At 45.3% G+C, this 24,951-nt stretch overlaps 1 protein-coding gene across 7 annotated transcripts in view; it reads right to left on the bottom strand.

Moving 5' to 3' along the window:
* Positions 1-18,258: 18,258 nt before the first annotated feature.
* The window catches only part of RNF4 (ring finger protein 4), a 34,160-nt gene continuing 27,467 nt past the window's right edge, over positions 18,259-24,951 (bottom strand). For all 7 annotated transcript variants that reach the window (XM_027545372.1, XM_027545378.1, XM_027545373.1 and 4 more), the window contains 4 exons: positions 21,989-21,998; positions 21,612-21,759; positions 21,011-21,059; positions 18,259-20,437 (listed from right to left, as the gene is read on the bottom strand). In XM_027545372.1, coding sequence (XP_027401173.1) covers positions 20,288-20,437; positions 21,011-21,059; positions 21,612-21,759; positions 21,989-21,998 — 357 coding nt within the window. In that variant the 3' untranslated portion in view covers positions 18,259-20,287. The remainder of the gene's footprint in view (positions 20,438-21,010; positions 21,060-21,611; positions 21,760-21,988; positions 21,999-24,951) is intronic.

The following is a 24,951-nucleotide window of genomic DNA, read 5'->3' on the forward strand; positions in this document are numbered from 1 at the left end:
TGAGAAAACTCTGGCTATTATATTGAGAATGGATGTCAGGGGAGCAAGATTAGAGGCTGGGACACCCCTGAAGGGCACCCAGCAGATGGAGAGGGTGCTCCTGGCAAATAGAATTTACAAACAAAAGGCATAAAGAAGTGGTTCTCAGCTTTCATTTTCCATTATCTACTCCTAAGGAAAAATTAAGATATTAAGGAGATAATACTAAGGAACAAAATTTTGTGTGGTAGAATTGAACTTTGGGAGGGCCACAAACCATTGTAATATCTAAGATTTCTTTCTTCCCTTAAGAATAAGTTTTCACCCCTTGAGAGATGGGTTAGTGAGTGTTTTCCAGAGAAACAGAACCAATACAAAACAGATAGATTTATTGTAAGGAATTGGCTCATAAGATGATGGAGGCTGACAAGTCCTGAGACCTTCCGTCAGCAAACTGGAGAGCCAATGGTACAGTCCAAGTCCAAAAGCCTGAGGGCCAGGAGGGCCAATGGAGGTATTCTAGTCTGAAAGCCAACCAGGTGTGAGACCCAGGAAGAGCTGATGTTTCAGTGTGATCCAAAAGGTAGGAAAAAAACAAATGATCCAGCTCAGAGGCGCTCAGGCAACAGGGGCTGTCTTTTTCTTCTATCAGATCAGATCAGTCGCTCAGTCGTGTCCGACTCTTTGCCACCCCATGAATCGCAGCATGCCAGGCCTCCCTGTCCATCACCAACTCCCAGAGTTCACTGAGACGTCCATCGAGTCAGTGATGCCATCCAGCCATCTCATCCTCTGTAGTCCCCTTCTCCTCCTGCCCCTAATCCCTCCCAGCATCAGAGTCTTTTCCAGTGAGTCAACTCTTCGCATGAGGTGGCCAAAGTACTGGAGTTTCAGCTTTAGCATCATTCCTTCCAAAGAAATCCCAGGGCTGATCTTCAGAATGGATGAGGCCCACCCACATTGAGGAGGACAATCTGCTTTACTCAGTCGACCAATGCAGGTGTTAATCTCATCCCCAAACACTCTCAACAGACACCTCCAGAATTATGTTTAACCAAATATCTGGGCATCCTAGGACCCACTCATGCTGACCTGAAATAACCGTCACAAGGGAGAATTCAGGACATAGGGTCAGGAGGGTCTTTGTATACTCTTAAAAGTAGAAGCAGCTTGGTCTGGCAGGAGCACAAGTGGTCACAGGGACACATGGACAGTGACCGTGGAGAGGCTTCAGGCATGGACATGGCCACTCAACACACCCTCCTGATTTGGAAATCTCTTAGAACCACTTGCAGGAAAAGATGGCATATGTTGGATATTTTTGTAAAAGTCAAGTTTTATTATTTTCATGTGTACTATTAATGAAGATATGAGTATGTACTAATAGCACAAGACGATTTTGTAAGAAAAGTTAGATGAGTTCATTCTCACAATTCATAATTCGGGAGCATTACACAATAATGAATCATTACCTCGAAAGCCTTTTCTAATTTGTGGCTTTGTTAAGTCTGCAGAAAGAGAAGCTGAGCGCCCTGCTCAAGCCATTTCCTTGCCCCAAGTAGAACTAGTCGCAGTGAGCTCCCACCCTAGGCAGAGCACAGGAAATGCTCTGCAGAAGCTACACAATGTAAGAGCAGCCATGGGCATGTTAACGTTTGGCGATCCCAAAGAATCAGGCAGTTCTTGAGGATCACCCAGAATTGAAGCCACCAGTCATAAGCTCTGCCGACATGGAGCTTCTAATCAGCTTTTAATCACATTGCTTGTAAACATGAAGGAACAGTGAAGGATCACCAGTCATTTAAGAAATGGCTCAAGTGTGAATGTGAAAAAATGTGTGGGCAGGGTGGGCAGGCAAAGAAACTGTTAATGGAGGGAATCAAAAAATGTTTTCAAAAACTTCTAATGAGGTGGATGAAACTGGAGCCTATTACACAGAGTGATGTAAGCCAGAAGGAAAAACACCAATACAGTATAATAACACATATATATGGAATTTAGAAAGATGGTAACAATAACCCAGTGTACGAGACAGCAAAAGAGACACTGATGTATAGAACAGTCTTATGGACTCTATGGGAGACGGAGAGGGTGGGAAGATTTGGGAGAATGGCATTGAAACATGTAAAATATCATGTATGTAACAAGATGCCAGTCCAGGTTCGATGCACGATACTGGATGCTTGGGACTAGTGCACTGGGAAGACCCAGAGGGATGGTATGGGGAGGGAGGAGGGAGGAGGGTTCAGGATGGGGAACACATGTATACCTGTGGCGGATTCATTTTGATATTTGGCAAAACTAATACAATTATGTAAAGTTTAAAAATAAAATTAAAAAAAAAAAAAACTGCTAATAGCCTCAGAGATGTTTAAGAAAAGAGTCTTGAAAATTTAAATTATAGCCAAAATTGTAAAAGAAATTCAATAGAAGGGCTACAAGATAAAGGTAAGGAAATTATACAGGAAGTAGAACAAAAAGACACAGAAGATTAGAAATGACTTGAAATCTCACTCCAGGAGTCTTAACAACTTTCTCCTAAGAATTCTGGGGGAGGACTTCTCTTCTGCTCCAGTGGTTAAGGACCCACTTTCCAATTCAGGGAACATGGTTCAAGTCTTGGTCGGGGAACTGGATCCTACATGCTGCAGGGCAGCTGAGCCCCACCCCACCCCTGGCTGCAGTTCCTGAGCTCGCCTGCTCGCTAGAGTCTGCACTGCAAATAGAGAAAGCCCTCACACCTGCAGTGAAGACCCAATAAACACAGCCAGAGTGAAAACAACTTGAGGGGGAACAATGGAGGGAAATAGCTTTTCAAAGAAAGAGTGTGGGACTTCTCTGGTGGGCCAGTGACTCAGACTCTGCATTCCCAATGTAGGGGCCCAGTTTTGACCCCTGGTCAGGGAACTAGATCCTGCACGCCGCAACTAAACATCCCACTTGCTGCAACAGACAGGTGCGCCCGAACAAGTACTTTTAAAAAATAATAGTAATTTACCAGAAATGAAGACTTGAACATACAGACTGGAAGACAGCTATGCTCCTCAGTACACCACCAACGTGAAGGTTCACATTGAAAGAGCCCACCAAGGAAGATGGTTAACTGTAGTAAACCAGAGATTTAAAAAAAAAAGAACTTAAAAACATTGAGAAGGAAAATCAACTTCATCTAAAAAAAGATAGGAAAAAAGAACCTCACTAAACCTCTTAATTAGTAACATTCAATGCTAAACTGATGCAGGGCCTTCAAAATTCTGAAAAAAAAAATCACATTTAAGTAGAATTGTATAGCCAGCCAAACTGTCAATCATGTATGGAGACAAAAAACAATTGTGGACATACATATTGGGAGACGATATTTCCAAATGATGTGACCAATAGGGATAGTCTCCAAAATTTACAAACAGCTCATGACGATTAACAGCATCAAAACAACCCACTCAAAAAATGAAGAGAAGACCTAATTAGACATTTCTCCAAAGCAGACTTACAGATGGCCAATAAGCACATGGAAAGATGTTCAACATCGCTAATTATCAGGGAAACACAAATCAAAACCACAACGTGATGTCACCGCACACCAGCCAGAATGGCATCATCAAAAATCCACTGACAATAAGTGCTGGACAGGGTGTGGAGAAGAGGGAACCCTCCTACATACACTGTTGGGGGGAATGTACATCGGGCCAGCCACTATGGAGAACAGTGTGGACGTTCCTTAAAAAACTAAAAATAGAGCTACCATATGACCCTGCAATCCCACTACTGGGCATATATCCAGAGAGAAACACGGCCCGAATCAACGCGTGAACCCAATGTTCACTGCAGCACTGTTCACAATAGCCAAGGCATGGAAGCAACCTAAATGTCCATCTACAGGGGAAAGACTACAGAAGATGTGCTACACGTATACGATGGGATATTACTCAGCCATCAAAAACAGTGAAATGATGCCATTCGCAGCAACACGGATGGACCTCAAGAGCGTCGTACTGAGTGAAGTAAGTCAGACAGAGAAGGAGAGGTATCGTATGACATCCCAGTGAGCTTACTCACAAAACACAGACCTGGCTTCAAGAGAACAAGCCCATAGTTACAGGGGTGGGGGAGGATGGGGTGAGCAATACTTAGGGAGTTTGGGATGGACATGTACACACTGTTCTAATTAAAGCAGACAGCCAATAAGGATCTACTGTACAGCACATGACATTTTGCTCAATGTTATCTGCCAGCCTGAATGAGGGGGAGTTTGGGAGAAAATAGATGCATGGATGGCTCAGACTCTTCTGCTGCTCACCTGAAACTATCATTGTTTATTAATTGGCTGTGTTGTTGTTCAGTTGCTGTCACGTCCAACTTTCTAAGATCCCATGGACTCTAGCATGCCAGGCTTCCCTGTCCTTTACTCTCTCCCCGAGTTTGCTCAAACTCATGTCCCTTGAACTGGTGACACCATCCAACCATCTCATCTCTGTCACCCCTAGTCAGCTATACCCCCAATAAAAATTTTTTTTTAAACTGTGGACATTCAAACTATATTTTTCAGGTAAGCAGACATAGTAACAAATCCTAAAATACCAGTAGGTCTATTTCTCACTTATGGCCTGAGGCTGTGAAGTATCTCTCCTCCATCGTGAACCATGAACTTCCAGATGTTCAAGCTGGATTTAAAAAGGCAGAAGAACCAGAAATAAAATTGCCATCATCCATTGGATCATCAAAAAAGCAAGAGAGTTAAAAAAACCATCTGCTTTATTGACTACGCCAAAGGCTTTGACTGTGAGAATCACAGCAAACTCTGGAAAATTCTTAAAGAGAAAGTAATACCAGACCACCTTACCTGCCTTCTGAGAAATCTGTATGCAGGTCAAGAAGCAACAGTTAGAAGTGGACTTGGAACAACAGATTTGTTCCAAATGGGGAAAGGAGTATGTCAAGGCTGCATACTGTCACCCTGCTTAATTTAACTTACATGCAGAGCACATCATGTGAAATGCGGGCTGGATGAAGCACAAGCTGGAATCAAGATTGCTGGGAGAAATACCAGTAACAGTAGAAACACAGATGACATCACACTTATGGCAGAAAGCAAAGAAGAGCTAAAGAGCCTCTTGATGAAAGTGAAAGAGGAGACTGAAAAAGTTGGCTTAAAACTCAACATTCAGAAAACTAAGATCATGGCATCTGGTCCCATCACTTCATGGCAAATAGATGGGGAAACAGTGGAAACAGTGACTGACTTTATTTTTCTGGGCTCCAAAATCACTGCAGATGGTGACTGCAGCCATGGAATTAAAAGACGTTTGCTCCTGGGAAGAAAATCAATGACCAACCTAGACAGCACATTAAAAAGCAGAGACATTACTTTGCCAACAAAGGTTCGGTCCAGTCAAAGCTATGGTTTTTCCAATAGTCGTGTATGGATGTGAGAGTTGGACCATAAAGAAAGCTAAGTGCTGAAGAATTGATGCTTTTGAACTGTAGTGCTGAAGACTCTTGTGAGTCTTGGACTGCAAGGAGATCCAACCAGTCTATCATAAAGGAAATCAGTTCTGAATATTCACTGGAAGGGCTGATGTTGAAGCTGAAACTCCAATCCTTTGGCCACCTGATGAAAAGAACTGACACATTGGAAAAGACCCCAATGCTGCGAAAGATTGAAGGCAGGATGAGAAGAGGACAACAGAAGATGAGATGGTTGGTTGGCATCACCAACTTGATGGACATGACTTTGAGCAAGTTCTGGGAGTTGGTGATGGCCAGGGAAGCCTGGGGTGCTGCAGTCCATGGGTCGCAAAGAGTTGGACATGACTGAGCGATTGAACTGAACCCTTTTCAAGTGTGTGACTCTGTGGCATTACCTACATTTACAATGCTGTACACATGATGGTGTGATCACTCACCTAGAGCCAGAAATCCTGGAATGTGAAGTCAAGTGGGCCTTAGGAAGCATCACTACAAACAAAGCTAGTGGAGGTGATGGAATTCCAGTCGAGCTATTTCAAATCCTGAAAGATGATGCTGTGAAAGTGCTGCACTCAATATGCCAGCAAATTTGGAAAACTCAGCAGTGGCCACAGGACTGGAAAAGGTCAGTTTTCATTCCAAAGAAAGGCAATGCCAAAGAATGCTCAAACTACTGCACAATTGCACTCATCTCACACGCTAGTAAAGTGATGCTTAAAATTCTCCAAGTCAGGCTTCAGCAATACGTGCACCGTGAACTTCCAGATATTCAAGCTGGTTTTAGAAAAGGCAGAGGAACAAGAGATCAAATTGCCATCTGCTGGATCATCAAAAAAGCAAGAGAGTTCCAGAAAAACATCTACTTCTGCTTTATTGACTATGACAAAGCCTTTGACTGTGTGGATCACAACAAACTATGGAAAATTCTGGAAGAGATGGGAATACAAGACCACCTGACCTGCCTCCTGAGAAACCTGTATGCAGGTCAGGAAGCAACAGTTAGAACTGGACATGGAACAACAGACTGGTTCCAAGTAGGAAAAGGAGTACGTAAAGGCTGTATATTGTCACCTGGCTCATTTAATTTATATGCAGAGTACATCATGAGAAATGCTGGGCTGGACGAAGCAGAAGCTAGAATCAAGATTGCTGAGAGAAATATCAATAACCTCAGATATGCGGACGACACCACCGTTATGGCAGAAAGTGAAGAACTAAAAAGCCTCTTGATGAAAGTGAAAGAGGAGAGTGAAAAAGTTGGCTTAAAGCTCAACATTCAGAAAACGAAGATCATGGCATCTGGTCCCATCACTTCATGGCAAATAGATGGGGAAACAGTGGAAGCAGTGGCTGACTGTATATTCCCGGACTCCAAAATCACCGCAGATGGTGACTGCAGCCATGAAATTAAAAGACGCTTATTCCTTGGAAGGAAAGTTATGACCAACCTAGACAGCATATTGAAAAGCAGAGACATTACTTTGCCAACAAAGGTCCATCTAGTCAAGGCTATTGTTTTTCCAGTGGTCATGTATGGACGTGAGAGTTGGACTGTAAAGAAAGCTGCTGCTGCTGCTGCTGAGTCGCTCCAGTCGTGTCCGACTCTGTGCGACCCCATAGACGGCAGCCCACCAGGCTCCCCCGTCCCTGGGATTCTCCAGGCAAGAACACTGGAGTGGGTTGCCATTTCCTTCTCCAATGCATGAAAGTGAAAAGTGAAAGTGAAGTCGCTCAGTCATGTCCGACCCTCAGTGACCCCATGGACTGCAGCCTACGAGGCTCCTCCATCCATGGGATTTTCCAGGCAAGAGTACTGGAGTGGGGTGCCATTGCCTTCTGGGCACCGAAGAATTGATGCTTTTGAACTGTGGTGTTGGTGAAGACTCTTGAGAGTCCCTTGGACTGCAAGGAGATCCAACCAGTCCATCCTAAAGGAGATCAGTCCTGGGTAGGACTGATGTTGAAGCTGAGACTCCAATACTTTGGCCACCTAATAAGAGCTGACTCATTGGAAAATACCCTGATGCTGGGAAAGATTGAGGGCAGGAGGAGAAGGGGACGACAGAGGATGAGATGGTTGGATGGCATCACCAACTCAATGGACATGGGTTTGGGTGGACTCCGGGAGTTGGTGATGGACAGGGAGGCCTGGCGTGCTGCGGTTCCTGGGGTCACAAATAGTCAGAGATGACTGAGTGACTGAACTGAACAATGCTGTACAGCCATCACCATTATCCTTTTCCAGAATGTTTCACCATCTCAAACATAAACTGTACCCAGTGAATATCCCAAGGCCATGTTAACCTCTACTCTACTTTCTGTATCTACGAATTTGTCTATTCTAAGTACATCATGTAAGTGGAATCGTAGTAGTTTTACGCGTAGCTTATTTCATTTAGCATGATGTTATCATTAGTCCATGTTGAAAGTCTGCATCCGAATTTCATTCTTTCTTCAAGCTGAATACTATTCCATTGCGTGGATATACCACACTTTATCCATTCATATGTGGATGGACATTTGGGTTCTTTCTACCTTTTGGCTGTGAATAATGTTGCTGTGAACACTGATATACAAATACCTTAGTCTGTTTTCAATTCTTTTGGGTATTAATCTAGAAGTGAAAATTTTGTATCATACAGTAATTCTATATGTAACTTTTTCAGGACCCAGGAAACTGTTTTCTTGATCAGCTTTATAACTTTATATTTCTAGCAGCTATGCACAAGGGTTGCAATTCTGCATATCCTCACCACACTTGTTTTCTGTATTTTTGAAAATAGCCCTGTAATGGGTGTGAAGTGGTATCTGTAGTTTTGATGAACATTTTACTCATGACTAATGATGTTGAGCTCATGGGCTTATTGGTTATTCGTATGTCTTCTTTGGAGAAATATCTATTTTAGTCCTTTACCAATTTTTGAATTAGGCTGATTTTTTTGTTCTTATTGAGTTGTAGGAACACTTTATATATTCTGATTATTTGACCCCAATCAGATAGATGAATTCCCAATATTTCCTCTTGTTCTGTGGGTTGTCTTTTCAATCTCCTAATAGTATCCTTTGATGCACAAAAGTTTTAAATTTTAATGAAATCTAATTTATTTTTCCTTTAGTTGCTTCTTTTTGATGTTATATATGAGAAAGCTTTGCCAAATCCAAACTCATGAATATTTGCATTTATGTTTTCTAAGAGTTTTTATAGTTTTAGTTCTTCAATCTAGGTATTTGATCCATTTTTAAATTAATTTTTACTTATGGTTTAAAGACCCAATTTCATTGTTTGCACATGTTCAGTCCTTCAGTCATGTCCAACTCTTTGCAATCCCATGGACTGTAGCCCACCAGGCTCCTCTGTTCATGGAACTTTCCAGGCAAGAACACTGGAGTGAGTGGCCATTTCCTACTCCAATTCTTATGCATGAGAATATACAACTTTCCAAGCACCATTTATCAGAGAGACCTTTCTCCTCCACTGCATGATCTTGAAGCCCTTATGAAAATCACTTGGCCATTGAAATGCGGATTTCTTTCTGGGCTCAGCCTCACTCCGTTGGTCTCTATGTCTGTCCCAAAGCCAGCACCACATGGTTTTGATTCGTGTACTTTTATAATGTTTTCAAATTGGGAAGTGAGTCTTCCAAATTTTTCTATTTCAAGATTATTTTATCTGTCCTCAGTCCTTTAAAATACCATAGATTTCTATAAAGACTGCCATTGGGTTTGGTAAGGATTGCACTGATTCTGTATTCTATTGTTTTGGGCAGTACTGCCAACTTAACAATACTGTCTTGCAACCCACCAGCATGCAATGTCTCTTTATTTAAATGTTTCTTTCAGCAATGTTCTGTGGTGTTGTTATAGTAAAGTCTCAGTGTACAAATTTTATACCTACTTGGTTAAATTTATTAAGTGTTTTATTCTTTTTTGATGCTTTGGGAAACTTGATTTCCCTTTCAGATTATTAACTGATAGGGTATAGAAATACAATTGATTTGTGAATTTGTATCCCACAACTTTGCTAAATTCATACTGTAATTGTACGTATTGTGTATTATTTAGGAAACTCTACATGTCACTTTGTGTTCCTAGGAGTTTGCCCATCTCATCAACATTATCCAATTTGTTGGCATGAAGGTGTTCATAGTCTTATAATCCTCTGTATTACTGTAAAGTTCAGTAGTATCCTCTCTTTCATTGTTTTAAGCAGTTTGAGTCTTCTCTCTTGCTCTTAAGTCAATCTATAGGTTGGTGAAAAATTAACTGTGGTTTCAGACCATGAATTTTAAATCATCATAAATAGGCACCATTACAATCCACATATTTTTGCCGACAAGAAATCAGTGTGTTTATCCCTGTAGCATAAAAGCCCACGCTTTGGGATTCAGAGAACTCTCAGAAAGCACCTTCTGCCTCCTGCTGGCTGTGAAAGCGTTTTCAGCGCAGGAAGTTGCCAAGGCGCTGGAAGTGGTGGTAGTACGTGGGCCAAAGATCAGGCGAATACGGCGGATGCGACGGAACCTCATGGCCCACTTCGTTCAATGTCTGAAGCAGTGGTGATGTGGCGTGCAGTCGGGCACTGTTGTGGAGGAGAACTGGGCCCTTCTGTTGATCACTGCTGGCTACAAGTGTTGCAGTTTCGGTGCATCTCATAGATTTGCCGAGATTGCATTACTTGCTGAGGTACATTACATCTGTACCTCTCAGATGTAATGGTTTTGCCAGGATTCAGAAAGCTGTAGTGGATCAGTCGGGCAGCAGACCACCAAATACTGATCACCTTTTTTGGGTGCAAGTTTGGCTTCAGAGAGCGTGCTTTGGAGCTGCTTCTCGGTCAAACCACTGAGCTGGTCATCGGCGGTTGTCATATACACTCCACTTCTTTTCATCTCACGTCACAATCCAATCAAGAAATGGTTCATCGTTATTGTGCAGAATAAGAGAAGACAACACTTCAAAACGATGATTTTTATTTTCGGTACCTCATGAGGCGCCCACTTACCAAGCTTTTTCACCTTCCAATTTGCTTCAAATGCCCAATCACCATACAGTGGTTGGTGTTGAGTTCTTTGGCAACTTCTCATGTAGTTGTAAGAGGATCAGCTTCCATAATCCTCTCGATAGTTCATTGTCAACTTCTGATGGCCGACAACCACGTGCCGTGTCTTTAAGGCTCTTCTTTGCAAAACCTGAAACACCGCTGCGCTGCAGGTTTGTTAGCAGTCCCAAGGCCAAGTGCACTGTTGATGTCACAAATTGTCTCCGCTGCTTTGAACTTGAAGAAGAAAATCACTCGAATTTGCTTTTTGTCTAATATCATTTCCTAGTCTAAGATAAATATAAAATATAAAATAAAAAGTGATGTCATTAGCAAAAAAACATAAAGCGACAAACGTGCATTAAAATGATGTATGACATAACCACATTTAAGAATGTATTCCAATATCAAACAGCAAAGTCCAACAATGCAAAACTGCAATTACTTTTGCATCAACCTAGCTGAAGGTTTTTTCACTTGTATTATTATTTTTGCCTAACATATATTTTATTGAAGTATAGTTGACTTAACGCTTCAGGTGCACAGAAAGGTGATTCACTTGTACATATACACACATTATTTTTCAGATAATAGAAAATATATTACAGGTTATTACAAGATAATTGACTATAGTTCCCTGTATAATATAGTAAAAGTTTTGTTGCATATCTATTTTTCTTAACTAGAAATCTAGGATTCTATTTATACTAAGTCAAACAAGTGGAATCAAAATGTCATAAATTTTTTAGTTAGGCAAAAAATGGTAAGTTTTCTAAAACATATATATTATACATACTATTTTTATAGATGTATACAAAAGCTTTTCTACTACACTTGATAAAGACTTGAGAAAAAACATCAAAAAAAAGAGATGGAGAAATTAGAAAACATAAACTAAATGAAATGGGAGCACTGACTATGAAAAAGTGAAACTAGGTCAAAGATCATCATATAGTCCAGTTGCTTTAAACATGACTGCTCCAGTGTTCTTGCCTGGAGAATCCCAGGGACAGGAAGCCTGGTGGGCTGCTGTCTATGGGGTCGCACAGAGTCAGACATGATTAAAGAGATGCAGCAGCAGCAGCAGCTCATTAGAAACATCTGGAGCTCTGGAGAAAAAAGCAATACTTGAGCATTTGTATTTTCCTAAAACTGCAAGACAATTCTGATACCCATCGGGATTTTAAAAAGTGGTTACAAGTTTTCCTATTAAATGGTAGTTTCGGTGATACTGAATTCTGTTATTTTCTGTTGACCAATCGTGATACAATGGTATTGAGTAATAGTTACATAATCACAAGAGTAAAAGATGTAAAGATGTTTATCAGTTTTCATAATCAATAGCCAGACAAAAAATAAAAGATAATTACAACCGCAAGCCATAATGGGAACAAGATTAACCTAACAATATAAAATAGCTGCACACAATTTGGGGGGTCAGGCAGAGTGGTGTGGGAAGTGGAAGTGCATACACGCACATGCTTTCATCCACATGGCCAGTCTGTCTTTTGGTTGGTGCCTTTAATCCATTTGCATTTAAGGTAATTATCAATATGTATGATCCTATTACCGTTTTCTCAATTGTTTGGGGGTTATTTTCTGTAGGTCTATTCCTTCTCACGTGCTTCCTGCCTAGAAAAGTTCTTTTAGCCATTTGTTGTAAAGTTGGTTTGGTGGTGCTGAATTCTCTTACCTTTTGATTCTCTGGAAAGCTTTTGATTTCTCCATCAAATTGGAAGGAGTCTTGCTGGTAGAGTATTCTTGGCTTTAGGTTCTTCCCTTTCATCATTTTTGATTACTATGTGTTGGTGTGTTCCTCCTTGGGTTTATCTTGCCTAGGACTCTGTGCTTCCTGGACTTGGTTGATTATTTCCTTTCCCGTGTTTGGGAAGTTTTCAGCAATTATCTCTTCAGATAACTTCTCCGGATCTCTTTCTTCTGCTCCTGGGACCCCTGTGATGCACATGTTGGTGTGTTCACTGTTGCCTCAGAGGTCTCTCAGGCTGTCTTCATTTTCTTTTGGTTCTTTTTTCTATACTCTGTTCTGTGGCCGTGATTTCCACCATTCTGTCCTCCAGGTCATTTATCAGTTCTTATACCTCAGTTATTCTATTGATTCCTTCCAGTGTATTATTCATCTCTGGTTGTTTGTTCTTCAGCTCTTCTAGGTCTTTGGTAAACATTTCTTGCATCTTCTCCAGTTTTCCCAAGATCCTGGATCGTCTTCACTATCATTATTCTGAATTCGTTTTCCAGAACATTGCCTGTCTCCACCTCATTTAGTTGTTTTCCTGGGATTTTATCTTGTGCCTTCATCTGGGACATAACTTTCTTTTCATCTTGATTAATGTTCTGTAAAATGGTTTTTGTTTTAGTCACTGTGGGATTGTGCTTCTTGTTTCTTCTGTCTGCCCTCTGACAGATGAGGCTAAGAGGCTTTTAGAGGCTTCCTGATGGGAGGGACTGGCTGTGGGAAAAACTGGCTCTTGCTCCGGTGGGCAGGGCCTTGCCCAACTTTTAGTGTCTGTTCTTTCCTCTATTGTTTTCCAGTCTCAATATCCTATCTCTGCTTCATTCTCTTCTATTGCTTTCCATCTGCTAGCTTTACGTTTAGCTTGTTCTTCTTCTAGTTCCTTAAGGCATCCAATTAGATTATTGATCTTGCAATGTAGAAATTTATAGCTATGAATATCCCTCTGAGCAGATAAAAAAGCAACAGTTAGAACCAAACATGGAACAAAGAACTGGTTCAAAATTGGGAAAGGAGTATGTCAAGGCTGCATATTGTCACTCTGTTTATTTACAACATACGCAGAGTACGTCATGCAAAATGCCAAACTGGATGAATCACAATCTGAAATCAAGATCGCTGGGAGAAGTATCAACAACCTCAGATATGCCTATGATACCACTCTAACGGCAGAAAGCAAAGAGGAACTGAAGAGTCTCTTGATGAGGGTGAAAAAGTGAAAAGGCTGGCTTGAAACTCCACATTACAAAAACTGACTGGGAGAGAGGACAGGAAGGGGCTTCTTAAGGTGTTGATTAATAGTTTCTTGTTGAAGTTGGTTGTTTCATGAACATTTGCTTTATGGTAATTCACTAAACTGTACTTTTGAAGTAATTCCATGAAATATGCTTTTGAAACTTTTAAAATTTAATTTTGGCTGCACTGCGTCTTCGTTGCTGTGTGTGGACTTTCTCTAGTTGTGGCAAACAGCCGTCTCTGGCTGCAGTGCGGGGCTTCTCATTGCAGTGGTTTCTCTCGTGGAGAGCAGGCTCAGAGTTGAGGCCCACGGGCTTTGCTGCTCCCCAGCATGTGGAATCTTCCCCAACCAGTGACTGAACCTGGGTCCCCTCCATTGGCAGGCGGATTCTTAACCACTGGACTACCAGGGAAGCCCAAGGTATGCTTTCTGCATTCTCTATCTCACAGTGCATGCTCAGTTGTTTCAGTCGTGTCCAACTCTGTGCAACCCCATGGACTGTAGCCTGCCAGTCCACTGTCCACGGATTCTCCAGGAAAGAATACTGGAGTGGGTTGCCATGGCTTTCTCCAGGGGATCTTCCAGACCCAGCAATCAAACCCGCGTCTCTTATGAGTTCTGCATTGGCAGGCTGTTTTTTTTTTGACCACTAGTGCCACCTAGGAAGTCCGTATTTCACAGTTTAAAAGGCAAAGAAACACAGCAGCCTTGAGTTTAACAACCTTAAACATTTCAGAAAAGCAAGGCTTAAAAACAGGGAGGGAGGTTCAAAGGGAAGGGGATATAAATATATATATACACACACATACATACACACACACACACCTATGGCTGATTCATGTTGAGATTTGACAGAAAACAACAAAATTCTGTAAAGCAATTATCCTTCAATACAAAAATAAAAAGGGGTTAAAAACAAACAAAAAAAAGCAAGGATTAATACTTTCTGGAAGAATCCACCTTCAATCCAGAACTCAAAGAATTTTCTGACAGGACACCAAGTTAAATGGGTTCAATCTAAGGGAGAAAAAAGCTCACAAAACATAGAGAAGGATGTCACTATTAGAGCCAGCAGGAACAAAAGGCCTCAGGTTAGATCCACAAAAACTGTGGGTACTGGGATTAACACAGATGTGAAACTGACAACTCTCTAAGAAAACGTAATAAAAATAAACGGAAAGCATAAATTAGTATTAATGACAAAAAGGTGCTGCATACACTGATTAGCTTACAAGAGAATATTTTGAACTTTATACCAAAATCTTACAAAAAGATGAAATACACAATTCGTAGAAACCTGTAACTGATTTTAAATATGAATAATTCTGAAACATTAAAAAAAAAAAATCGGGTCTTCACTCGTGGTCCAGTGGTTAAGACTCCATGCTCCCAATGCAGGTTTAATAGCTGGTTAGGGAACGAGAGCCCACATGCCACAGTTAAGAAACAGCACATGTAGAAAGAAAAGAAATCTGCATTTTTAAATCTTTGATAGGTCAATGTAACTTGTGACATGTATTTTTAAAAACCCTAAACCAAACATTTGTATCATAGAAAAAGCAAGAGAATTCCCAGAAAAACATCTACTTCTGCTTCTGAAGTGATGTGAAAGTCACTCAGTCGTGTCTGACTCTTTGTGACCCCACGGACCACACAGTCCATGGGATTCTCCAGGCCGGAATACTGGAGGAGGTTGCCATGCCCTTCTCCAGGGGATCTTCCCAACCCAGGGATCAAACCCAGGTCTCACAAACTGCAGGCAGATTCTTTACCAGCTGAGCCACCAGGGAAGCCAGTAGAGTCTGCCTGCAATGCAGAAGACCTGAATTTGATTCCTAGGTCCAGAAGATCCCCTGGAGAAGGAAATGGCAACCCACTGCAGTATTCTTGCCTGGAAAATCCCATGGATGGAGCCTGGCAGGCCATAGTCCATAGGGTTGCAAAGAGTCAGACACAACTGAGCAGCTACACTTTCTTTCTGCTTCACTGACTACACTAAAGCCTTTTGACTAAGTGGATCACAACAAGTTGTGGAAAATTCTCAAAGAGATAGGAATACCAGACCACCTTACCTGCCTCCTGCGGAATCTGTATGCAAGTCAAAAAGCAAGTTAGAACTGGACATGGAACAACAGACTGCTTCCAAATTGGGAAAGGAGTATGTCAAGACTGTATATTGTCACCCTGCTTATTTAACTTATATGCAGAATACATCATGCAAAATGCCAGGCTGGATGAAGCACAAGCTGGAATCAAGATTGCTGGGACAAATATCAAAAACTTCAGATATGCAGATGACACCACCCTCATGGCAGAAAGTGAAGAAGGACTAAAGAGCCTTTTGATGAAAGTGAAAGAGGAGTGAAAAAGTTGGCTTAAAGCTCAACATTCAGAAAACAAAGATCACGGAATCCAGTCCCATCACTTCATGGCAAATAGATGAGGAAACAATGGAAACAGTGAGACTTTATTTTCTTGGGCTCCAAAATCACTACAGATGGTGACTGCAGCCATGAAATTAAAAGACGCTTGCTCCTTCAAAGAAAAGCTATGACCAACCTAGATAGCTTATTAAAAAGCAGAGACATCACTTTGCGAACAGAGGTCCATTTAGTCAAGGCTATGGTTTTTCCAGTAGTCATGTATGGATGTGGGATGAGAGAATTGAACCATAAAGAAGGCTGAGCATTGAAGAATTGATGCTTTTGAACCGTGGTGTTGGAGAAGACTCTTGAGAGTCCCTTGGACTGCAAGATTATACTGGTCCATTCTAAAGGAAATCAGTCCTGAATATTCATTAGAAGGACTGATGCTGAAGCTGAAGCTCCAATACTCTGGCCACTTGATGCAAAGAACTGACTCATTGGAAAAGACCCTGATACTGACAAAGGTTGAAGGCAGGAGGAAAAGGGGACAAAGGATGAGGTGGTTGGATGGCATCACTGACTCAATGGACATGAGTTTGAGCAAGCTCCCGGAGTTGGTGATGGACAGGGAGGCCCGGCGTGCTGCAGTCCGTGGGGTCGCAAGGAGTCAGACAGGACTGAGCAACTGAACAAAACCAAATAGTGGCAAAACAAAGAAACATGTAAGTCAATAAATCATGAACAAAGTGGATTTACCAAAGAAACGCAAAGCTGGTATACACTAAAAGAAAAATCAATGTGAAACACGGTATTAACTGATCTCAAGGGGGAAAAGTCGTATACCCCAGCAGAGAGAAAGAATCAGTAAGGACATACGTCCATTGTGGACAAAATAAAACAGAAAGACAAACTCTTACCTCATGGTTAGAAAAGGAATCTTCCTTTTCCTGCTAATTATCTTACAAGTCCAGCAAGAAAAAGAATGTTCCAAGAATTAGAACAAGTCAAGTTGGACTGTGAAGAAAGCTGAGCGCCGAAGAATTGATGCTTTTGAACTGTGGTGTTGAAGACTCCTGAAGTCCCTTGGACTGCAAGGAGATCCAACCAGTCCATTCTCAAGATCAGTCCTGGGTGTTCTTGGGAGGAACTGATGCTGAAGCTGAAACTCCAATACTTTGGCCACCTGACACGAAGAGCTGACTCATTGCTGGGAGGGATTGGGGGCAGGAGGAGAAGGGGACGACAGAGGAGGAGATGGCTGGATGGCATCTCTGACTCGATGGACATGAGTCTCAGTGAACTCCGGCAGTTGGTGATGGACAGGGAGGCCTGGCGTGCTGTGATTCATGGGGTCGCAAAGAGTCGGACACGACTGAGTGACTGAACTGAACTGAACCAAACCGAAGATGATATGGCTGTGAATGTAGAGGATTCAATAGTACCCAGAGTCTTAACAGAATAAAGCTTTGGCAAGGATGCTTACACAATATACAAAAACCACTATGTGCTAACAACAGAAAAATGTAGTTAAAACACAACTTGAGTTTCAAAAGTAAGAAACCTAGAAACAAGCCCCTTCAGTAGCCAGCTTTGCGGGCCCCGCTGCTGTTAACCCTCTCACGAGACGCTCATCTCCGTCTGGGGCCTGACGAGGACAGAGGCCTCCTGGATCCTGGCTTTAGGACCACTGCTGGGTTGCCGTGGCCACCCAGGAAGTGTAGGGTCAGTCACAGCCCCAGGTCTTGGGAGGCCCGTACCTCAGGAGGGCGCTGGGCCTGAGCTCTGCACTCAGGAGCTGTTCTTCTTCACCCTACCTAGACTATGCGACTGAGTTTTTCTCTGGTGGTCTCCTGTGAAAGGCAGGCCTCTGAAGTTCACCAGTCATGTGCCCCTGAGCCCCAGGCCTCCAGCACGTGAGCCTGCTCCATCTCGGGACCACCAGACAGGAATGGAGAAAAGGCACAGAAGAAGGCCGGCTCTGCCATCACCTCCTCTCTGGAGACCTCAGGCCCATCCGCTTCATCTTTCCCAAAGCACTAACAGGCACGCCATGCCCTCCTGGGCCCCTTTCCCACATGGAGGACAAGCCGTGTGTGGTGGGTGGTGCACTAAGTCCACACTGCTCAGAGCTGAGCTGACCCTGGCAAGACGGACCAGACAGCCCGCAGTCAACCTCACTTCTTAGGGGCTGAAGTTAAAATTCTGCTTGATTAGGGATTTCCAGGGCCTGGACTCGCAGCCCTGCCCAAGAGTAACCCTCTTACCTGCTGGCTTCTAAGTTGGTACATGACCAAGCCACCTTCCCACACGTGTGCCCCAAGATACACAAAGCTGGAGGCAGACAGCAATCAAGTACCTTGGTCAAGGGTGCAGGGTGAGAGGTGAAATGGATCCCGATGAGTAAATGAACACACGAAAAAAGTACCTGGTTCAAGTTAATGATTTATTTTCACCTGTAACACTAGCAGAGAAGTCAAAAACAGACTGACGAACATGGATAAAGTTTATAAACGGAACAAAGAAAGATCTGAACTATGTACACTGAGGGAGGGAAAGGGGTTTTTCCATATCTTTTCCTATTTTGCAATTTCTGAATAGGAGAAACTAAACATTTTCCCCCAGTTTAATATGAAGGAACACAACTTTTATGATCAACCATCTGTCCTTAAGCATAAAGCATAAGAGATTTTGGCTGTACGGTTGTCCTGGCTCCTGAAGTCTGGGTATTGTTAGAACATTAGAAAAAAAAAAAAAAAAAAAGGAGTGTTCCATGAAGCCCAGAAGGAACTTCATGGGGACACCTGTGTCTACTCAAAGGGCAGACAGTGCCCGTCACGGTGACGAGAACTGATGTCCTGCCTTCCTCGACTGTAAGGAGAAAATAGTACTTTTATCAAACCAACTGGAAGTGAGCCAAACAGTTATCAAGTCAGAATGAAGCATGAATTTTCCTTTCACAGAGAAGGGACACTCCTTCGGCCCTGTTTAAAGTGAATTCTGTGCTGAGTCCCTGCTCCTCCAGAAGGAAAAACTGAAGGTCAGTTATTGCTAGCAACGCCAGAGGAGGCCCCCTTCCACCTTGAAGCTGTTTCACACGGAAGGCTGTGGGTTTGGCTTGAAGCCCTCTGAGGAAGGAGGGTGTGGAGGTGGAGGAGGCAGGCTCTGCAGGTCTCTCCCAGGAGCCACCCCTGGGCCACCATGCCACCTCCTTGAGGACTAGAGGCTCTCACACCTGGAGTTGAGCAGAAGGGTGTTATCTGGGCCCCTGGGGAGGAGGGGCCACAGTACTTCGCCACCAAAATCTAAGGAGCAATCGAAGCCCAAAGGATCAAGGCCTGAAGACCAGAAGAGCAGCTTCTGAAATAAATGTCAGTTGCAGGGGTGATGGTACCCAGCTTGAATCTGGAGAGCCGAGCTTTGAATCACAGGTGGCTGTGACTTGGGCAACAGGATGGACGTGGGCAGCTGATAAGGCCACAATTACTGCCACCGCCGCCCGGGTCTATGCTTGAGTAGACGTTAGGCAGTGGGAACTGAGGACCAGAGGGCCTATGGTAAACACAGGATGATTTTATCAGAGAAGAGGACACCCGACCATGTGCCTGCCCCACCGTGACTGCTGCGCCAGTGAGCTCAGGCGCGGGTCCAGTTCCTGAGAACAGGTGGTGAGCAGGACGGGGCGACACAGGCACTGCTCCGCAGGCGGCACGAGGCCTCCCAGGGACACTGAGAGCGCTACATCTCCTGGGCTGCTGAAAAGGAGGCAAAGAACGGGCTTTATTGCACATTTCGTTCTTAGAAAACTAGGGATTGCCCTGCCGAGGCCTTGGTGATCTGCAGGAACCTCTGACATCGATGTAGGCGGAATCATGGGTGGCCTCTGAATCACAGGAGATGGAAAACAAGTCCAGTGGTTGGTCTTTCCGGGGCCACGCTTGCATCTGGGATCCTCAGACTGGATGGACCCTGTGTGGCTTGTCACTGCGGTGGGCAGACGCCTGGGACGAGGTAGCGTGCCCAGGAGAGCTGGGCGGACCTGCGTGCTCTCTGACCAGGGCTGGTGCTCCAGGACACCGCCAGGAGGAAGGTGGGGCAAACTCTCCAAACAGGGAAAACTTCTTGGCAAACGTGCAGCTTCTGAAAGAGGCTAGGACCATGACTCTTATCTCCAATGTGCCTGACTCCCTCTCTCCTACCCTGGAACCAGACTACCCAGGAGATGTCGACCAGCTGGGAGGGGCCTGGCTCCAGCTCCATGGCGTCCAACTAGAGGCAACAAGAGGGTCTAAGATGGGGCTGGAAACGAGAGAGCAGTGTACATGGCGGACGTGGGTTCTGAAATAGTCTTTCTGAGCTCAAGACACTGGAGGCAGATGAGCCGCGTAAGGCTGCACAGAGAGCCCAGCCAGGCTCTGTGCGGCCCTCGTCTCTCCCGAGCGACACTCAGCACTTCATATGTAAATGGGGTGGTAGCGTTTGTGGCTCATCTTTTTCCTGCAAGTCGGGCAAGTGTTAGCATTCTTCAGGGAATCACGGAGGCACTGGCTACAGAAGATGTGGCCACATTCTGTAGAAACAATGAGACGCCCGTTCTGCACAATCTGGAAAACAAACAGCCTTCACGTCACATCTTGTACCGGAGCAGCCGGAGCCCCAGCGTCCACTCCCGCCTGTTCCTAAGATGACGAATGAGCAGGGAAGGGCCGAGGGCTGCAGCAGGGAAGCAGGGAGGGGGTCTGGAGTACTGAGGATGCTCCTCTGAGGCTCAGGCGTATGGGCGGTGTCTCTGAAGCTGAGGAACAGGCAGGAGCCAATCTCGGGCAGCGAGAGCCCAAGTTGAAGCCCTGGGGCTCAAGGAACCCCAGGCACTCAGTGGGGCAGAGCCAGAGGGCCCAGGGCCACGGAAAGCACTAGCAGCTCCTCTGAGGCCAGGCGGGACGCGCAGGACTGGCTCTTGCACAGGGCAGTGCAGGGAACGAAGGAGCCAGAGTTCACGACTGTGCGGCCCAGAGAGACAGCACGCCCTCCCCTCACAGACGTGCGCCAAGCCACGTGCCGGCCCCGGCATGCCTGCGAGACAGGTGTCAGAGCCCACCCACGGAAGCGTTCATCTCACTCCCTGCCTGGAGCAGCCAGAGACCAGGACCAGGGGAGACGCAGCCGAGCCTGCTTACCTCCGAGTACCCGTCCATGCAGATGGGGCAGCTGACGGTGCCCGAGGGCCTAGAAGCACAGAGCTCACATCAGGAAAGCAAGCTGGACGGTCAGCTCCTAACGCTACGTGGCTCCATCTAAGCCGCCCATGCCCCTTCCTCATAACAGCCTCCTGCGGCCCTGCCACAGCCCAGGCACTTGGGAGGCTGGCAGTCCCATGGTGCAGGGGTCCTCAGAGAAAGGGGGCAGAGAGGGCAAGAGTGCAGACAATGGGAGTCCCCCTTGCAGTCTCCGTGTCTGGGGCAGGGGCTGGCCGAGCAGCCCCTTCCTCACCCCCAGCTGCTCACACACGACCTGGCGGTGCCTGGTGCACCTGGTCAGTCACAGGGGTAACAGCGGAGCCCAGCCTGGGAACCGCCCGCTACCCAGATGCTTCAGTAAGCCCTTCCTGAGCCCAGGGGTTGAAGCATTTGCTGAGGGCCCAGTATTTGTAACACCCTGCCTCCGCACAACCTCTTCACTGGAAACTGGAGGAAGAAGGGATCCTCATTCCGGGGACAAGCGCCCATGTGTGCAGAGGCTTCCTGGCAGACGGCCTGCCCCCAGCAAGGCCCCTGGTACCTGAAGCCTGTGGCTGCGCTCCTGGGGGAGTGGGTGGTCACGTACACGTCCTTGTCCCGGGCCAGCTCCTCCTCATCACTGCTCACCACACAGCTATCCGCGTGGTCCTGGCGCAGCCGCCGGCCGTTCCTCCTCGGCCGCCTCCTCTCTAAGGTGCGAGTCCTCGTTCAGGGAAGGGCCTATCAGCCCCATCCCTTTCGGGACCAGCTGCCTTCCCAGCCGTCTTCCCAGGAGGAGCCCCCAACCCTGCTGCAAGCAGGCCAGGGGTGAGTCCCCGCAGCAGGCAGAGCTGCCTCAGGGGGTGTTCCTGCCCACAGAGCAGGCGGGCCTGCAGCGCTGCCCTCGCCCAAACCCAAGGAAGGAGGGAGACCACTCACCTTCAACAATCTTGGAAACAGGAGAAAAACAAAAGAGAAAGACACAGTTAACTTGACGTATGATATTCTGTACTCTTTAAAACTCTTCAACAATCAGGCTGACACACTTGGGTCCCACGTGGGGTCCTCAGGGAGCAGCCAGGCCTCAAGTGGCCGAGCCTGGCGCCTGGTGCTGAGGAGTCCCGGGAGCTGGCACGTCACTCACCCTCCCGGAGCTGCCCATGGCCTCTTCTGAAACAGAGGCTCCAGTGCCCACAGCGCCACACCACTGCGAGGACCAGGCGAGACTACACGATGCCAAGGGCACCAGGGGACCACAGCCCACCACCCACCCCGCCTATCCTCACACCCCACAGGCTACTGCCAGAGATGGGGCTTTACTGGGAGAAGGCTTTGCAGGGTTCATGCCTTACCAACCGGAGGAGGTCAGGCAGGGACCCTGAGAACAGCACATGCCACGCACTGAGACCAACCCAGCCCTGTGCTGGAGGCGGGCAGAGACTGGCAGGGAGGACCTACCAGTGCAGGGCCGGGCTCCAGGCCCAGCGGCCTCACCACGCTTCACACACACTGCAGTTCTTACACGCTGAAGTCCCCGGCTGCCCTGCCACTCCCGTTGTTCCCAACAGCATTTGCTCACTTTGTGTCTCTGTCACCGTCTAGTAATTCTCACAATATTTCAAACTTTTTCATTGTTGTCATATTCATTATGGCTCTATCTGATCAGTGATTTCTGATGCAATTACCCTAATTGTTTTGGGGCACCATGAGCCTCACCAATATAAGATGATGAGCTTAAGTGATAAATACGTGTTCTGACTGTTCCACAGACCAACTATTCCATGAATCCCTCCCTCTTCTTGAGCCTCCCTACACCCTAGACACAACAAGACTGAAATTAGGCCAATCAGTCACCTCACAGCGGCCTCACAGTGTCCAAGTGCAAGGAAGAGCTGCATATCTCACTTTACATCCCACCCTAGAAATGACAAAGCTTAGTGAGGAAGGCACTTCGAAGGTTAGGACAGGCCAAAAGCTAGGCCTCCTGCACCAGTTAGCTAGCTTGTGAATGCAAAGGAAAAGTTCCTCAGGGCAACTAGACGTGCTCCTCCAGTGAACGCACAATGATAAGAAAGTGAACAGGCTCACTGCTTCTGCGGAGAAAGTCAGAGTGGCCTGGATGGAAGATCCAACCAGCCACAGTATTTCCATAAACCAAAGCCCAAGCCAGAGCAAGGCCCCAACTCTCTTCAATTCTGTGAGAACTTAGAGGGGCAAGGAAGCTGCACAAAGTGTGAAGCTGGCAGGGGTTGGTTCCCAAGGTCAAAGGAAAGATGCCGTCTCTGGCACATCAGGGTGCAAAGGCAAAGCCCCAAGTGCTGATGTAGAAGCTGCAACAAGTTACCCGAAAGAGCAGCCAAGATCACTAACGTGGGTGGCTACACTAAACAGCAGGTTTTCAGTGCAGACAAAGCCTCCTGTAGAAGGAGACGCCATCCAGGACCTTCGTGGCTAGAGAAGTCAATGCCTGGCTTCAAAGCTCAGACTGACTCCCTCGTTAGAGGCTTAAATAGCTGACTGAAGTCAATGCTCACTCACCATTCCAAAAACTCTGCACCCCTAAGAGTGGTGCTAAATCAAGCCCCTCTGCCTGTGCTGCGTGGATGGAACAAAGCCTGAGTGACAGCGCATCTGCTTACAACACCATTTACTGAGTACCTTAGACTGCTGACTCATGCTGCTCAGAAAAGATTCCGTGCAGAACATCCCCTCTCTCTGACAATGTACCTGATCACCCAAAACCTCTGATGGAGATGGACAACGAGACGAATGCTGTCTTCTTGCCGAGTAACACAACATCCTGCAGCCCTGGATCAAGGAGGCGTTTCAACTTCCAAGTCTTGTAATTTAAGAAATATATCTCTAAGCCTACAGCTGCCATAAATAGTACTTTCTTTGATGGATCTGAGCAAAGTAAACCAAAAACCATCTGGAAAGCAGAGATATCACTTTGCCAACAAAGGTCTGTATAATCAAAGCCATGGTTTTTCCAGTAGTCATGTATGGATGTGAGAGTTGAACCATAAAGAAGGCTGAGCGCCAAAGAATATGATGCTTTTGAACTGTGGTGTTGGAGAAGACTCTTAAAACTCTCTTGGACTGCAAGGAGATCAAACCAGTCCATCCTAAAGGAAAACAGTCCTGAATATTCATTGGAAGGACTGATGCTGAAGCTCCAATACTTTGGCCACTTAATGCAAAGAGCTGACTCATTGGAAAAGACCCTCATGCTGGGAAAGATTGAGGGCAAGAGGAGAAGAGGACGATAGAAGATGGAGGTTGGATGGCATCAGCGACTCAATGGACCTGAGTTTGAGCAAACTCAGAGAGACAGTGGAGGACAGAGCAGCCTGGTGTGCTGCAGTCCATGGGGCCACAGAGTCAGACAAGACTCAGTGACTGAAGAACAAATGATACACGGTGGCCAGAGAGCTCCCTTCACTGGTGATGACTGTGTCTCCACGTTCAATGGAAGAAGAGCTCGGAGATAAGACTTCTTGCCCAAAGGACAAAAAGGACCCACACAGCCCAGCCTCCCAGCTCCACGCCCTTCCTGTGACCTTGAGTCACCTCCTAGCTGATGGACAATAACATAATTTGTAGGATACAGCTAAAGATAATATAATCTTTAATTCATATATTAGAAAAAATATGATTAAAATTAGCAAAATAACTCAAAGGAAAAATCAATGAATGAAAACAAACTTATAAGAAAAAGGATACACAAAGCTAGAAGTTGGTTCTTTGAAAGATCAAATAAAACTCTGGTGATACTAATCTAAAAAAAACAGAAAACACAAAAAACAGTATCAGAAATGAGACATCACTACACTACAGATTCCACAGAACTGAAGACATTACAAATTTATGCCAATAAAAGTGAAAATTTTGGATAAAATCAA

Source organism: Bos indicus x Bos taurus, chromosome 6, assembly GCF_003369695.1.
Source record: "Bos indicus x Bos taurus breed Angus x Brahman F1 hybrid chromosome 6, Bos_hybrid_MaternalHap_v2.0, whole genome shotgun sequence".
Lineage (NCBI taxonomy): Eukaryota > Metazoa > Chordata > Mammalia > Artiodactyla > Bovidae > Bos > Bos indicus x Bos taurus.